The sequence below is a fragment of the Oreochromis aureus genome, linkage group 3 (genome assembly GCF_013358895.1).
Source record: "Oreochromis aureus strain Israel breed Guangdong linkage group 3, ZZ_aureus, whole genome shotgun sequence".
Lineage (NCBI taxonomy): Eukaryota > Metazoa > Chordata > Actinopteri > Cichliformes > Cichlidae > Oreochromis > Oreochromis aureus.
This window is the reverse complement of record NC_052944.1, coordinates 32,395,124-32,412,606: the sequence shown is the minus strand read 5'-3', so window position 1 is coordinate 32,412,606 and position 17,483 is coordinate 32,395,124. Positions and strand designations below refer to the sequence as shown.

The window sequence follows — 17,483 nt, the reverse complement described above, 5'->3', positions numbered from 1 at the left end:
CAACAACGTTCTGTAAAAAACTGTTGCTAGAATCGTCCAGAATTCTTTGTAGAATTCTGCAGGAAAGCCATCTGGACCTGGAGCCTTATTATTGGGCATGCTTATCAGGGCTTCCTGGAGTTCACCTGATGCCAGTGGCGAATCCAGTGCCATTGCTTGAGTGTCTAATAATTTTGGAAGAGTTATGTTGTCTAAAAACTGATCAATTTCCTTTTTAGATGGGTTTATTTGTGGTGAATACAACGTTTTATAGAAATCCCTGAAAATGTTGTTTATTTGTTTCGGTTCATATATTGTGTTCCCAGATGAATCTTGAACAGCACATATAGTTGTTTTTTCTTTATTTATTTTTAGCTGGTTTGCTAGAAATTGACCGGATTTATTACTATGTTCATAATTTTGTAAGCATAGTCTTTGTACTAAGAATTTTGTTTTTTTATCAATTATCTCATTTAATTCTAGTTTTGTTTTGCGTATTTTGTTCAATGTTTCCTGATCTTGGTGGGACGCGTAGGCTTCTTCTAGTGTTTTGATGGTTTTTTCTAATTCCTGAATATTTTTGTTTTCTTCTTTCTTTTTATGTGATGAGAAAGAAATTATTTTACCTCTCATCACAGCTTTCCCTGCTTCCCATAAAACAGAAGCTGATGTTCCAGGAGTGTCATTAAAGTCTAAATATGAAGTCCACTCTTTTTTTTAAATATTTAATAAAGTCTTCATCTTTAAGCAGTGATGTATTAAATCTCCAGTTTTTACTTGGCGTAGTATTATTCTTGTGCATTAGTGCTAAAGATACACGGCATGATCGCTGACAGCTATAGGATGAATCTCAGTGTCTGAAATGTCACTCAGCAGTGAGCTACTGACCAAAAAATAATCCAGATGAGACTAGGAGTGGACATGTGAGAAAAAAGTATATTCGTTACAGGTGGGGTGAAGGGAGCGCCATGCATCGCAAAGACCAAAGTGGCTCATATACTGTTTGATTATATTTGTGGATTGCCAATTACGCTGAGTAACTAGGGGTGTACGCTGTGTGTGTCGCTTAGACAGGTGGAGAGAATACATCACTTTTTCGTATATAAAGAGAGGGAGAGAGAGAAAGAATGTGTGGCGAGATGCTCCTGAGTCTGACTATGTGTGTGCTTGTCAATTGACTCCAGGATGTCTGCAATGTTTGCTGGTGTTGTGCCAAAAAGTGATTGCCTGCCAAAAACTGTTTTCCAATGTTTCCGTGTATTTTTTATGTGTAGTATCTTTATGTATGTTGGTAAATAGACTCTACGGTAGTCAGAGTGTGCACACAGCAGGGAAAACAAAAGAATTGTGTGTATTGTAACTCATTCCACGTGACAACTCTCTGTTAGGAGCCGAGTTATGGTTGTGTGGTGTTTTGTCTGTCTCCTTTTTATAAGAATGGATTGCCTTTATAAAGCACTTTGAGACCCTCAAAGCTCTTTACAATTCTACTACTCATTCACTCTCACATTCACACACTGGTGGAGGCAAGCTACAGTTGTAGGGGCAGACTGAGAGAAGTGAGGCTGCCATATCGCACCATCGGCCCCTCTGGCCATCACCAGTAGGTGAAGTGTCTTGCCCAAGGACACAACGACCAAGACAGACAGAGCTGGGGATCGAACTGGAAACCTTCCGGTTACAAGATGAGCTTCTCAACCCCCTGAACCACAGTCAGTCCTTTTTGACCTGCAGTTCAAAAAAGTGCCCCTCCGACAGCCAAACCCATCTGTTCTCTGATTGGATTGTTACATTTGTGATTGACATGACACTGACCAATCAGATGACAGGAAGAAAAATAGGGTCAAAATTCGTACTTGTAACTTGCAGGGGGTTTTTTGGCGAAGTCCACATACAAATCTTTTTTACACATACAAATCTTTTTTACGCACGCACAAATTCTTTTTACACATACAAATCTTTTTTACACATACAAATCCTGATTTACAAGTACAAAATATTTATGACCACATTTTGAGCCCCTAGACATGTGACCAACATACCACTCTTGAACCCCTGTGTGTCTGATCACATGCCCTTCCGCCAGGCAACAGCCGTACAACAGCAGAGCAAACAAAACAAATCGTCTTACGATATCACAAAAATCATGGACAATCCATAGAAAAGCCGCACCTGACTAAAAGCCGCAGGGTTCAAAGCTTGTGCAAAAAGTAGCGGCTTATAGCCCGACAATTACGGTAGTTTATTTTATTACTACATGTAATTTATTGCAGATTACTTCTATTTGCTTAATTGCTTACTAAATGTTTGAGGTGTGAAATAAACCGCAATGGAGCAAAATATGGGTGTGTGTGGTTGGAGGATGTGTTTGTGCGTGCATGAACGCCCGGGGGGGGGCAGCATTTCTCTTGTTGGAACCACTGATCTAAGTGCATGATGATAATGCTTGACATGTGACACTCAGAGGTTTAGGCTTCAAATTTTCTCATGAGGTACACAAAGGAAATCATTCAAATTTTATCAGGCACAGATGAGTGGGTCTCTTCTGCTCTATCCTGGACTGTAAGGACATTTTTAATTGCAAGTTGGAGAATGATCACTTGGATAATGCCAAGAGTTTTCAGGTCAATGAAGCAGTTTTTGAGAAGATGACTTTTTTTATTAGGGTCGAACTTTAAAGGATTTCTGTAGGAATAAATGTATCAAGAACTCTTGTACGGAGTGTAGACTGTTACACTTCCAACTGAGTATTTATTTATCATGACAGACAGATCATCGGTTTACAGAATGTCACTTTAAATAGGACATCATTATGAAAAAAAGTAGTTACATGGTTTTTGTGACAGTTTACAATATAAATGCTCTGGTTTGTTGGATTAGTTTTTAATATTTAGAAATATTATCATTAAGACCAATTTATAAGTGTAAGTGCACAAAGACAAAAATATTGCAAAGATAAAATAAAATAAACAGCAAATATGAAAACTGAAACTAACATTGTTTCTGACATCTAACAACGAAAGTGCAATAATGGAGTAATGAAGTAATAATGAAGAAAGTAAGTAAATATGATATCACTGAATCAGGCAGTCAAAAGGAAACTATATTTACTTTAGTGAATATCAGATATTGCCAGTATTGTGCTGTTTACAACAATGTTTTTTGCTATTAGTTGAACTTTTGCCAGTAAAAAAAAAAAAGACCCAGTGACACACAACAGAAATCTTATTTTGCCTCAATTCTAAAATAGTTTTGAAGTCTTATTTAAAACAAATAAAATTGTATTTCTCATTTTCACTCTGACTGACCCACTCATGTTGTCCTCTCTCCATGCCCACAGCGCTGCCACACTCCTCAGTCTTTCGGTTTTTGCTCCACTTCTCATAGCAGACCAGCTCGTCATTGACCCAGAACCACAGATCCAGAGTGCAGGAGTAGCGCAGGCCGAGCCAGACAAAAGGACTCGAGGCATTCTTGGCTCTCACCTCTGCCCATCTCTGTTGGTAACGGTTAGTGATGGAGACCAGTCCCCTGTGAGACTCTCTGCAGTAATCCAAGGCCTCCTCCCAGGTCTTATTTTCTTTGATCAGGATCAATTTATCTGCCATAAAGAAAAAAATAACACATTCAGTTGAATCTATGTGAGTTCTAATCATCAGAAACTCTCTATGCTGTTGATTTTATTCCAATGAAACAAAAACTACATAAAGCTTGTGTGTTACTCTGCCCTCAGTAGAAATCAGTATAATAACAATAATGAACTTTGTGCAGACAGGTCAACAACATCCTCAAATATTTTTGTGTTTTTAAACTGTTAGGAACCCAAAACAACTTCTCTCCATATTTACAGACAACAGAGAGTTTAAAACGTTGGTTCAAGCTACCAGTAGCTGAAAGTTATCCCACACATATTTAAAGTCATCTGACTGTCAACTAAGTGTATTCATGTTTTGAGATTAATTCAGCATACATGCATATGTAGGTGGAGGAAAAATATACAATATGTTCAGTTGGATCTTGTCAGTGATTCCAGTGATCCTCCTTTTAAAAAAAACTGGTCAGAAAAATGTTGATAAAAACTCACCATCATAACAGAAGAAGGGTTTTTCTTTGTCACATTCATCAGAGCTCCATTTTCCTGATCTGTTTAACAGAGTCATAGCACATGTCTTGTTGTTTTGTGTATCATTGAATAACTCCATATCCCAGTATCTGAAAGAGAAATCACTCCCATCTGACCACCTCCAGGTGTCTCTGAACAGACCGACCCATGCACTAAAGGTAGAGTTGGTAAACAGGGCTTTCATTTCTCCTCCATCTAGCTGATTGAGTCCACTGGCCAAGTCAGTGTATTGGGATCTGCAGTAGCTCTGAGCCTGTGTCCAGTTCTTAGGTTCTTTAATCAAATAAAATCTTTTGTCTTGTTTCATTTCTATAAAACAAACAGAAAAACACACAAAGACATCCCTCAATTATTTGTTTGTTGTTTTTCTCAATTTACAATTATGTGATTCAATTATATTTTTATATCATGATTTTATAATATTATTTAATATTATGTACATCTCCTCACCATCGTAGCAGATGAACCACATAGTATTATCACATGAAACATCTACCAGCTTTTTATCTCCATTATCGTATCTTTTCCTCCCACAGTTCCCAGGCGGCTCATTGTGTCTTTCATTCTGATTCCAGCTGCTGTCATTATGAATGTATTCCACTCCTGGCAGAGACCAATGCCACGTCCTGTTTCCATCTGTGTTGTTGTTCAGTCCAATCCAGGCTTCTCCTTGATTCTGTGTGGAGTTACGGAGTCTGCTCATGTCTGTCATGTCAAACACTTTGGCCAGGTCTGTATATTTCTCTCTGCAGTATCTCTGTGCTTCAGACCAGCTCTTGTTTTCTGCAATAAAGTGGTACTCATACAGGCGGCATGTAAAGAAGCAACACTGACCTGAAATACAGAAATATGATAAACAAAAAAGTCAGATTAGCAAATCAAACATTAGGTTGAAACTGTCACGTAAATGAGACTCTGACTGCAGTGATTGGGCACATATGAGAAGACTGAGTGAATCTAAGCTAAAGTCCAGTTGCATACATGCAATAGGTCCGGGTACATGGAAAATCTTGTGCACACTCTTCCAAAAAATAGTCATGTCAAAGTATCTTACTGTATATCTTACAGTTTTGTACTGTCTTTCAAGGATATCATTAAATTTACATAAGTAGACTGTGATCTTACATGTCAAAGGTAAAATAACATAACATCACTGTAAATATAGTAAAACACAATTTACTTGTTTTTTAAATATATTTTTTGTACATATGCATATTTAGATTGTAAAATACATCCAGAAATGTATCATAATTTCACGAATAATTGTCTGTTATGTGAGAGAATGATCTGTTAAATTCAAATGTAATACTATGGAAAAATATATAAAATGATCGAAAATTAATGAGAATAATCAATAATTAAAGGAGTATTTGAATTATAATTTTGCTGAAAATTTCATGTCACCTAGGTCTGATTCAATAATTCAGAGGTAACAAGTGAAAATATAATTAATAGGAATAAAAACTAAAAAAAAACATATTGTGGCGTGTTGGGGGAACAGCTAGTTCTCTCCCATCAAATCAAATCAAATCACTTTTATTGTCACGTCACATGTGCAGGTACACTGGTACAGTACATGTGAGTGAAATTCTTGTGTGCGAGCTTCACAAGCAACAGAGTTGTGCAAAAATACAATAACGTAAAACAAGCAAAATATAAAAATCATGCCTTGGGACATGTGCTGCTGTTTAGATGTTCTTGTTTTATTGTTTATGGTTACATTACTTTTAACTGTTATCTTGAATGTTGTGTTTACGCCGTGGTGCAGAGTCACTGGCAGTTGTTGTTTTGTAGAGGGAGTGCTGTACCATGAGTGACTTCTGTTGTGCTGTTGTTGAACCTTGAGGCACAGCCTAGCACCAGCAAGTCTTTTAATAAAGAGCTCTCCCTACCAACTTGGAGTTGAATAACAAGTACAATCTCTCTTTCTCTGCGAGCTTTGTTGTTAAGATTCCTTTGCATGCCACAACACAAAACATTGCACGGCCACGCTGTGCTAATTATGGATTTTGAAAAAGAAGTGTAGAGGTAGGAATTGAAATTAATATAAATCTCAACGTTTTCACAACATTCCTGAACAGAAATAGGCCTCTGCACCTGGGGTGAGGGTGTGGCCATGAAAACAATGTGACATGCCACTGGATGTTGGGACACATAATAACATCACGCTAAGCATCGGCCAATGAATGTGAACTAACAACAACAAGGTCGCGGGTATGGCTGCGACCGTAGGAAAAAATCCTAATATGAAGGTATTTTACTGTGCATTTTACAGTATATAACATGAGCCCTATAAGCTTGTGTTACATCACATAAGTATTATTATCATTGCTAGTTAGGGCGATCATGGCCCAAGAGTTGGCAGTTCGCCTTGTGATCACGAGGTTGCCGGTTCGAGCCCCGGCTCGGACACTCTCGGTCGTTGTGTCCGTGGTCAAGACTCTTCACTAGGGATGGGTATCCGGTTCTGACATAAACGGTAGTAAGCAGCGCACATTTCAGTGCTTTATTTCGGTCCTTTTTTTTCCTGAGCTGTAATACACTTTAGATTCTAGCCAATCATTTTATGTTTCCGAGGATAGTAGGCGGGGCCAGGTACGTCACGTTCTTTTTAGAGCAGAGCTACAGATTAAAAATGCCCAAGGCGAAGCGGTCAGAAGTCTGGCTGTACTTCACAGCAAAGATGCAAACTCAGCAGCCTGCAACAAGTGCTTTAAGCTGATACTGTGATACTGTCAAAGGAGGTAACACCTCAAATCCGATGAAACACCTGGCGACGCATAGCGCTTTTTAAAGCCGAAATGCGCCGTGTTTGATAGCTTGCTGCGAGACCTCACACCGAGCACATCTACTGCGGGTGTGGTGCCTGTTATCGGACCCGAGTTAGCAACATCCCCAAAAACCCGAAGAGGAGAGTCCTGGCCCTAGCCCTGCCAGTGTAGCAGAAATGATGACGATGATGATGGCAGCAGCAGCCGTTCTTCTCTGCGTGAGTAGCTTCATGTTGTTCGTGTGTAATTAACGTTGAGTAGGCTAACCACGTTATTACATTAATGCATGTAAGGTGAACTAGCAAACACCGTCGTAGTTACATGCGGCTGTCTTCTTGTTTGATGGCAGATACTCCCTTCACCCTGGCCAAAAAGGCTAAAATGACCAAAGAAAAAGTGGAAAACAGTTAAACATGAGAGGTTTTTGGACAAAGTTTGTGTTTTTTCCATTGTTTAAGCACTGCTTCCAGCCAAGAGTGATACCATATATGCCCTATAGCTGCAGAAAAGGCTAACATTGTTATCTTTTTACAAAATAACAGTTGAACATGAGAGGTTTTTGGACAAAGTTTGTGTTCTCCATTCTTTAAGCACTGGTTTGAGCACCGTTTAAGCACCAGCACCATTTCAAAAGTACCGGTTTGGCACCGGTATCGGATGAAACCTAAACGATACCCATCCCTACTCTTCACCTACCGCCTACTGGTGATGGCCAGAGGGGCCGATGGTGTGATATGGCAGCCTCGCCTCTGTCAGTCTGTCCCAGGGCATGCAATCCATTATTATTTAAACCAACTGTTAACTGTATATTTCTGTACATTTACGTATTATGATTCATATTGCCACATTCATTGACCTTGTTTATAGGTAATTTCATTGTTTGATCACGTTAAAATGTTCCTCATTTAATGTCTAAAAGCACTTGAAAAAAAATCCCATGTAAAATTAGCGCAACAAACTCTATTTTCATTACTGAAAATGACCGTATTTTTATGGGACAGTTGTTTTCTGTTATTTTACGGTCGTATTTTGGCGCCCCAGCTGCCGGAATATTACAGTTTTTTTAAGATGTTTTTTTTTTTTCCTATTTATAGATGATTTCATTGTTTAATGACATTAACATGTTCCTAATTTAATGTTTAGCGGCACTTGAAAAAGGCGAGATCCTATGTCAAATTAGCGCAACTAATTGTATTTTCATTACTGGAAATAACCGTATTTTTATGCGGGAGTTATTTTCTGTAATTATACGGTCGTATTTTGGTGCCCCAGCTGCCGGAATATCACCGTTTTTTCAAGATGCTTTTTCTAACAGTGCAGAGCTGAGAGTAACAGTCAAATAAATACAAATACACACATACATATAACGTATAAAACAAAGTGCCTGCAGAGGTATTATGTAAGATTTTTTTTTTAAACAGAATTTAAAAAAAACAAACCCGTCAAGTAGTAATCAGTAGTAATTAAATAGTAATCTACAGTCATTTTATTTAAATTAAAAAAAAGTATATTTGCTAAAACAATCCACTTACCCATCAGAATAAGCAGATACAGACTCCACTGCATCTTTGATCTGACAGATGAAAGTGATGTTTTATTACTCAAGGAAACAAAGACTTGAACAGAACCTCTCTGATGCACACTTTATGTCAGGAAAGAAAAGAGGGATTAAACAGCAAGCTAGATAAAGAAAAATAGTGTGAACATTATGAACCAGAACAGACATTAATTCATTTTAAATAATTCAGCAGCTCATGAACAAGATAATCAAACTATTAATGTTACTCATCTTGGAAGCTTTTGTTATTTTAAGCTCATAAGTCTTTTCAGTGAAAGTTGCGCAAGATAAATGTTTCTTTTTTGTAACACATGACAAAATATTTTAAATATTCACTACACATCACCTCTGTATCACAATCATGAAATGATATTACAGTTTTGATACTTACATGTGAGAATTTCTTCTCTATCCGATGTGTTCATGAAGACAGCTCTCAGGTAAATATTGAAATACAGTAAGGAGAGCTATTTTTGGTCTGGTCAGGATTTAAATATTAAAATAAAAGTCTGACTTTCCCTCTGAATGAATGATCCACTGACGAGAGGGATTTGTATATACCAGTTATGAAAGATGTCATTTGCATTATGAGTAAACAGGAAAAGGGACAGAAAGAGAGACAGAGACAGATTTAACTTATGTTTGAAAAATGATGCAGGACTGTTGGATTACCTGGATGAAGTTTCTGCTTCCTACATTTGAGTCATTTTAATAAATTTGACTATTAAGGCACACTGAGTATCTAACTCTACTTCTGCTTTCACTCATAAACAAATTCTGTGCTGTGAGTGGGAAACAAACATCATGCTCAGTGAAATGATGTCTATGTTTGTGTAAGGCACACAGACTTTAACAAGTGACCATCAAACAGTGTCATGGAGGCTGAGATCTCTCAGCTCGACTCCGGTCAGAAGTGAAGTGAAAAGATGTTGCATCTCTGTTGTGGCCAGTGCTATCCTCTATGCTGTTGCATGCTGGGGCAGCAGGTTTAGGGTCACAGATGCCAACAGACTAAATAAACTGATCCACGAGGCCAGTAAAGTTGTGGGGATGGAGCTGGACTGCATTAAGGTGGTGTTTGAGAGGCAGATGTTGTCCAAGATAAAGACAATGTTGGATAATACCTCCCACCCACTCCATGATGTACTGGCTAGTCACAGGATCACCTTCAGTGAGAGACTGAGATTAGCAAAAAGCACCACTGAACAACACAGGAAATCATTCCTGCCTGTGGCCATCTCCCTGTACAGCTCCTCCATCTAAGACACTGTAAACACTGCAATAGTTACACCCTTTTTAAACAGGCTTTTTTCTACTCTGTAATATTCTTGTCAATTTACTTGATTTTTATTTATAATCACCTCTGTTAATCCTTGATATTTATAATTGAGTGGTCTGTATATATTAGTGCTATTTCTTAAATCTCTATTTTAATCATCACTATTCATTTTAAAGCTCAGTTTTTAAAATCTTACAATGTAACTACAGCCCAACCCATGCAGCAGTATATTAATGACTAACTTTATATTGCAGTTGTTCTCCTGATTGAAGTTTGGTCCATTAACAGCATCCTGCCATGCGATTACATTTGTTCCTAACCATCGGGAACCCTCATTCAGTGGAAAAAGTTAACGTTCATCCTCCAGCATCACTGCGTTTATGTTATGCCAACCATAGCTGCCCATATGGAAAAGAAATAGGAAAAACTTATAAAATACTTGCATCAGCTTTAGCTTGCTTCATATAGTGAATCATATAAGACTTATATGATTTACTCATGAAAGTGGCCACTTTCTCATTACTTTAATATATTGTTTTAGTAAGTATCCAAAACATACAAGTTTCATTTATATAATTTTTCAAGGGATCTTATATCTGTTTTCACTCTTGTATGCTTTTCATACAAGTTTCACACAAGACAGATACAAACTTTATAAGATTTATATACAGTTAAGCCCATAATTATTCATACCCCTGGCAAATTTTGACTTAAAGTTACTTTTATTCAACTAGCAAGTTATTTTTTGACTGGAAATGACACAGGCGTCTCACAAAAGATAATAAGATGATGTACAAGACGCATCATTGTGGAAAAAAATATTTCTCAGCTTTTATTTACATTTGAGCAAAAGTATCATGTCCAGAATTATTCATACCCTTCACAAACTGTCACAGTCTCTGGGAAAATCCAAAGTTCCATACCATTCCAAATAGTCAAAGCTGTTCTAAAGCATCCTAATTACCCTGATTAATTGGAAATAGCTGTTTTACTCAACTCAACAGGTGAAAAACAGCAGCTCTCTGCAGGTGGTCTGTGGACATTCATGGCTAAGACAAAGGAACTCAGTGAGGACCTGCAGCTGTGCATTGTGGCTGCTCACAAGTGAGGAATGGGCTACAAGGCCATATCCAAATGTTTTCAAGTTCCAGTGGCTACAGTGCAAAGTATTATTAAAAAATACAAGATGTTCCGCACTGTGGAAAATCTCAGAGGACGTTGTCGGAGGCCAAAAGTGAAACCTGTGCTGCCCAGGAGAATAGTGAGAGGGTGAAAAAGAATCCAGGATCACCACCAAGGCCATTCTGGTGAATCTGGGCTCTGCTGGTGGCAATGTCTCAAGGCAGACAGTCCAACGGACACTGTTGGGTTCCACGGATGCAGACCAAGGAAAACGCCACTTCTCCAGGCACTTCTAAGGCATGCAAAAGCTCATTTGGCCTTTGCAAATGCTCATCTGGACAAAGAAGAAGGTTTCTGGTCTTCAGTGTTATGGTCAGATGAAACAAAAATTGAATTATTTGGTCACAATGATGTTGGCCTTCATTTGGCATACAAATGGAGAAGCCTTCAACCCAAAGAACACCATCCCCACTGTCAAACATGGTGGTTGGAACCTAATGCTTTGGGGGTGTTTTTCAGCCAATGGACCAGGGAACCTAATCACAGTAAACAGCACCATGAAAAAACAGCAATACATGAAGATTCTCAACAACAACATCAGGCAGTCTGCAGAAAAACTTGGCCTTGGGAACCAGTGGACATTTTAGCACGACAATGACCCAAAACATACAGCAAACGTGGTGAAGAAATGGTTAGCAGACAACAACATTAACGTTTTGCAGTGGCCTAGCCAGAGTCCTGACTTGAATCAATTGAGAATCTGTGGAGGGAGCTAAAGATCAGGGTGATGGCAAGAAGACCCTCCAACCTGAAAGATTTGGAGCTCATTGCTAAAGATGAATGGGCAAAAATGCCTGTGGAGACATGCAAAAAGCTGGTCTGCAATTATAGGAAGCGTTTGATTGCTGTAATAGCCAATAAAGGCTTTTTTCTATTGATTATTGAAAAGGGTATGAATAATTCTGGACATGATACTTTTGCTAAAATATAAATAAAACCTGAGAAATATTTTTTCCACAATGATGCCTCTTGTACATCGTCTTATTATCTTTGGGGAGACACCTGTGTCATTTCTGCTCAAAAAAGAACTTGCTGGTTGAACAAAAGTAACTTTAAGTCAAAATTCGGCAGGGGTATGAATAATTATGGGCTTAACTGTATATCTTTTCCATATGGGAAGCACATCATTTTATACCAGCCAGCCCAACTACAGTAAACCTACAAAAGCCACTGCTATTATGTTTTCTGTCTTCATTTATGCCGGAAGTGATAGCAGAGCTGTACATTTTAATTTTTGCTGTGGCGGTTAAGCTGTCGGATTTTTGGCTTCACGACCCTCCTTCATGGTTTGTACATGTTGAAACTCAGTTTGCTCTTTGTGGCGTTTCGGCCAACGACACGAAATACCATCATGTGGTTGCCTTGCTGGATCCACTGTCCACCCGCCATGTGATGACCCTCGTCTGGGATCTCAAGGGAAATACATCGCTCTCAAGGTGCTGCAGCGTTGCTACTCCCTCTCCGATGCAGAGCGGGCCAAGAAACTCCTCTCTCTCTCAGGCCTGGGTGATGGCACCATTCTCGAGCTCACGGAGAGCATGCTGTCCTTGCTAGGAATGGATGACGGCAGATTCCTCTTCACTCAAGACTTCCTCCGACAGTTGCCGGTGCAAGCTGGTAAGCCTGGTAAACATATGCGTACCACACTTTGAGAAAGACTGAACTAGAACAACCAATCATCTCAAATTTTTACTTTTCCTATGAAGTGTTTGTTAGTGCTCATTGCAAGGCAAATGAGTCAGTGTAAAGGTTTCTTTGACACAAACTGATACCAGATGTTACTGTTGTTTTAAATCAGGGCTGTCCAACTCCAGGCCTGAAGAGCCAACAAGTTTAATATGAACAACTGAATTTTTTTCAGCAGTATCACTCAGATGTGTTCAAGTGTCATAAAATAGCAGATTCACTCATTGCACTCCTTTGTACACTTACATATAAATATAATATAAAAATAATATAAATATAAATGAAGAAGTTCACTCTTGTGAAATTTTCATTGTTCACCCACAGTGGGTGCAAAACAATAAAACTGAATTACAGAAAAACAGAAAAAGAAAACAAAGAGCACCAGCCACGGAGCTAAAGTATGTCACTGCACTGTCACGTATCACCTTTATTAATAATTCATTATATTTCACATCATTGATCATTAATAAAATAAGCACAAATATGCAATCAATAAACAAAATATAGTTGAAGTATTTTTGCCTTGTACAGCATTCACACTGAGTTACTAAGTTTAATGTGAACAACTGTCTGTGAAGGTTCTCAGTCATCCAGGTCATCGTAGTCTAAGGAGCTTGGAAAGAAAAGCGTCTGGACTTCTTTAAGTTGGTTGAATATGTGAACAACTAAATTTTTTTCAACAGTATCATGAAATAATACACACTCACACATATGTGTACAAATGCCTAAAATAGCAAATTCAATCAGTGCACTCATTTCTACACTTTACATATAAAAATAACTTTCTTCTCTTTCTACAGGAACTAGATTCTTCTCATGACTGATGTGTGACAGAGTCATTGTGGTAGCTACAAACTCGCAGCCTGGGGGCCACTTGCGGCCCACGTCACCTCTACTTGATGTGAAGAAATATAATGCAATTTGGCCCTTGAAGTTTTTTTGTTGAGGAGGACTTTTTTTGTTGTTGAGTGCGATGTTAAAATAAGTTCTTTAAAACCAAAAAATGATTATGAAGGCAATATGAACTGAGAGCACAAACATGTTGAGGATTGTCTGTGTTAGTTCAGTGAAAGAATCAAAAACTAATGTACACTTATGTCTGCAATTTTCTGCCAGAAAGAGAGGACCAATTTGTTTATTTGGTAGTTCAATGAAAGGCTTCAGTTAGTTAAGAGTGAGGAAAAAACAACTTGCATTCATGTTTGCAGTTTTTTATCTTCTTATACAATATTTCAACTTTAAAAAACAAACAAAACACTATTTACGGAAATGTTTGTGGGTGTTTTCTTGTTTGTTTGTTTTGTACTACTTGAACACTAAAGTGGCCCTCCAATGAGATGACAGTGCCAGCAGTGGCCCACTCCTCATTAAAGCTTGAGACCCCTGGTCATGTTATTGAAATCGCACAGTAAAATGATCTTTGCACACATTTTTCTATAACCTGGAAATTACTGAAGTTTTTAGGATTTAGAAACAAAGCAAGGTATGATATGCAAAGTTGGAAACACATTTTCATAACTGTCTAGTCAAAGGGTTTGAGAAATGTCAAAAGAAAAACAAATAAAAATAAAGTCATTGTGGTTAAGGCTGCAAGCACATTAGCAGAAGTAAAGAACTGTAGTTCATGCAGTTATTTGTAAATACAAAACAAGCTATTTGTATCCGTGGACAGAGGGTAGCTTTGTAGATTGTGATCCTTCACTGCCAAGTAACTTCTGCTTTATTATTTATATATTTTTGTTTATGAAGGAACATTAAAGTGACCTTTGCTTACCTTTTGTTTTTGTTTTATTTTTTAATTAATTCTGTTACACTTTTAGAGATGTGTTCTAAATCCAAAACCTCGAGCAGATTCTTCCCATTTGCTATAACATTGTATCTTTATTACACTGAAACATATATAAACCTGGAAATAATCTGTAACTTTTAGAATTTAAAAACAAACTTTTTACTCTCTGCAGATTTTCTCATACAGTGGAATTGTTTTTACCTGCACAGTGTTTTCCTTTAACTTTTCAGTAGTCAGTGTGTGCACACAGGAAACACAGACCAACTGGTCCTGGTCCTGGTTGGTCCTGGCTCAGCTTCAGCGCCTTGTGAGCTCATCACTGGACCCACTTCAGTTTGCCTACCAGCCTGGCATTGGAGCGGATGATGCCATCATTCACCTCCTACATCGTTCCCTCGCTCACCTGGAGACCGCTGGGAGCACTGTGAGAATCATGTTCTTTGATTTCTCCAGTGCCTTCAACACCATTCTTCCCTCGGTTCTGAAGGACAAGCTGGAGAACTCTGGAGTGGACCATCACCTCACTACCTGGATTTTGGACTACCTCACCGACCGACCACAGTATGTGAGAACTCAGGGCTGTGTGTCGGACAGGGTCGCCTGCAATGCACGGGGCCCCACAGGGAACGGTTCTGGCTCCGTTCCTCTTCACCATCTACACTGCAGACTTCTCCCACAACTCCACCCAGTGCTTCCTGCAGAAGTTCTCTGATGACTCTGCAATAGTCGGCCTCATCACTGATGGGGACGACAAGGAGCACAGAGGACTGACTCAAGACTTTGTGGACTGGTGCCAGCTGAACTACCTCCAGATCAATGCCAGTAAAACCAAGGAGCTGGTGGTAGACTTCCACAGGCACAAACATCCTCCACTGCAACCACTGAACATCCAAGGTATGGACATTGAGGCTGTGGACAGCTACAGGTACCTTGGTGTTCATCTGAACAACAAACTGGACTGGACTCATAATTCAGACGCCCTCTACAGGAAAGGGCAGAGCAGGCTGTACCTGCTGCGGAGACTCAGGTCGTTTGGAGTGGAGGGCCCACTCCTGAAGACCTTCTATGACTCTGTGGTGGCCTCAGCCATCTTTTTATGGTGTGTCTGCTGGGCGGCAACATCTCTGCTGGGGACAGGAAGAGACTGAACAGGCTGATCAGAAGGGCCAGCTCTGTTCTGGGATGCCCTCTGGACCCAGTGGAGGTGGTGAGTGACAGGAGAATGGCGGCTAAGCTGTCATCCCTGTTGGACAACATCTCCCACCCCATGCATGAGACTCTGACAGCACTGAGCAGCTCCTTCAGTGGGAGACTGCAGCACCCACGGTGTGGGACAGAGAGATTTCAGGGTCTTTCCTCCCCACTGCTGTCAGACTCCACAACAAAGACTTTAACTGATCAAACACACACATCCACAAATGTGCAATAACACTAATGTGCAATAATCTTTTCTGGCATCGTTGTATTTTTACTCAGTTGTATATAGCATTTGTATTCTATTTTTATCTTATTGTATATTTTATTCTATTTTATTCTACTGTATATAGTAATTTATTTTATTCTATTCTGTACAGTTGTGTACTGTATTTATTCTTATTTTATTTTATTCTAATTTTTGCTTCATAACTTTTGCACTGTCCACTTCCTGCTGTGACAAAACAAATTTCCCACGTGTGGGACTAATAAAGGTTATCTTATCTTAACTGTGTGCATTGTAACTCATTAAACATGAGAGCTCTCAGCCAATCAAGTCATTTCAACTTTAAGAATGTGCTTAATTTAAAGATAACTTTTTCAGATCAATTAAAAAGAAACATGTTGACCCTCACTAAGAGTTCTGCCTAGTGTTTTGTGGGAAAAACTTGTGGGAAGAACCCAGTCACACCTTAGACAGCTTTACATGTTTAAAACCAAACAGAGTCATAGCACATGTCTTGTTGCTTTGTTCATCATTGAATAACTGCATATCCCAGTATCTGAAAGAGAAATTACTCCCATCTGACCACCTCCAGCTGTCTCTGAACAGACCGACCCATGTGCTAAAGGTAGAGTTGTTACACAGGTCCTTCACTTCTTCTCCATCTACCTGATTGAGTCCACTGGCCAAGTCAGTGTAATTATATCTGCAATAGCTCTGAGCCTGTGTCCAGTTCATAGGTGTTGTTATCAAATACAATGTTTTATATTCTTTCTTCATTTCTGTGAAACAAACAAAGACGCACAAAGACATCCCTCAATAATTTGTCTCCCGAAATTCTGTCTATCTCTGTCTTCTCACTTCACAATTATGTGATTGCATTATGTTTTTATATCATGATATTATAATCAAATTTAATATTATTTATTAATTATATTTAACATCTCCTAACCATCGTAGCAGATGAACCACATAGTATGATTACATGAAACATCTGCCAGCCTTTTATCTTCATCATCGTATCTTTTCCTCCCACAGTTCCCAGGTGGCTCATTACCAGTTCTTCCACTCAGATTCCAGCTGCTGTCATTTTGAATGTATTCCACTCCTGGCAGAGACCAATGCCACATCCTGTTTCCACCTGTGTTGTTGTTCAGTCCAATCCAGGCTTCTCCTTGATTCTGTGTGGAGTTACAGAGTCTGCTCATGTCTGTCATGTCAAACACTTTGGACAGGTCTGTATATTTCTCTCTGCAGTATCTCTGTGCTTCATACCAGCTCTCGTTTTCTGCAATAAAGTGGTACTCATACAGGCGGCATGTAAAGAAGCAACACTGACCTGAAATACTCTTCAGATTATATGAGATTATCTAATTAGCTTTTTTATTCTTTAAAGAGAAACGTTTAAAAAACAATTCTTGTGAGGTCATAATCTACAGTCATTTTAATTTAAAATAAAACAGTGTGTTTGGTAAAACAATCCACTTACCCATCAGAATAAGCAGATACAGACTCCACTGCATCTTTGATCTGACAGATGAAAGTGATGTTTTATTGCTCAAGGAAACAAAGATTTGAACAGAACTTCTTTGATTCAAACTTTATGTCAGGAAAGAAAAGAGGGATTAAACAGAAAGCTAGATAAAGAAAAATAGTGTCAAGAGTTATGAACCAGAACAGAATTTAATACATTTTAAAT

General features: G+C 38.8%; 1 protein-coding gene across 2 annotated transcripts; it reads right to left on the bottom strand.

Moving 5' to 3' along the window:
• Positions 1-2,705: 2,705 nt before the first annotated feature.
• On the bottom strand, positions 2,706-8,860 carry LOC120439197 (secretory phospholipase A2 receptor-like). Of its 2 annotated transcripts, XM_039609973.1 has the most exons (5): positions 8,823-8,860; positions 8,406-8,446; positions 4,553-4,936; positions 4,064-4,411; positions 2,706-3,580 (listed from the first exon to the last, which is right to left on the bottom strand). In XM_039609973.1, the coding sequence occupies exons 2-5, from the start codon at positions 8,437-8,439 to the stop codon at positions 3,240-3,242; spliced, it is 1,107 nt and encodes a 368-aa protein (XP_039465907.1). In that variant the 5' UTR covers positions 8,440-8,446; positions 8,823-8,860; the 3' UTR covers positions 2,706-3,239. The 2 variants fall into 2 exon arrangements, with proteins under 2 accessions (XP_039465907.1, XP_039465906.1); XM_039609972.1 differs by lacking the exon at positions 8,823-8,860 and having other exon boundaries at positions 8,406-8,463.
• Between the last annotated feature and the right edge of the window lie 8,623 nt (positions 8,861-17,483).

Bases quoted from the DNA above. Each gene is read 5' to 3' on its own strand.
- LOC120439197 (XM_039609973.1), bottom strand. From the start codon at position 8,439: ATGCAGTGGAGTCTGTATCTGCTTATTCTGATGG. The intron at 4,937-8,405 runs GTAAGTGGATTG...TCTGTATTTCAG, and splicing joins GTATCTGCTTATTCTGATGG to GTCAGTGTTGCTTCTTTACA. The intron at 3,581-4,063 runs GTGAGTTTTTAT...TCTTTATGGCAG, and splicing joins ACCCTTCTTCTGTTATGATG to ATAAATTGATCCTGATCAAA.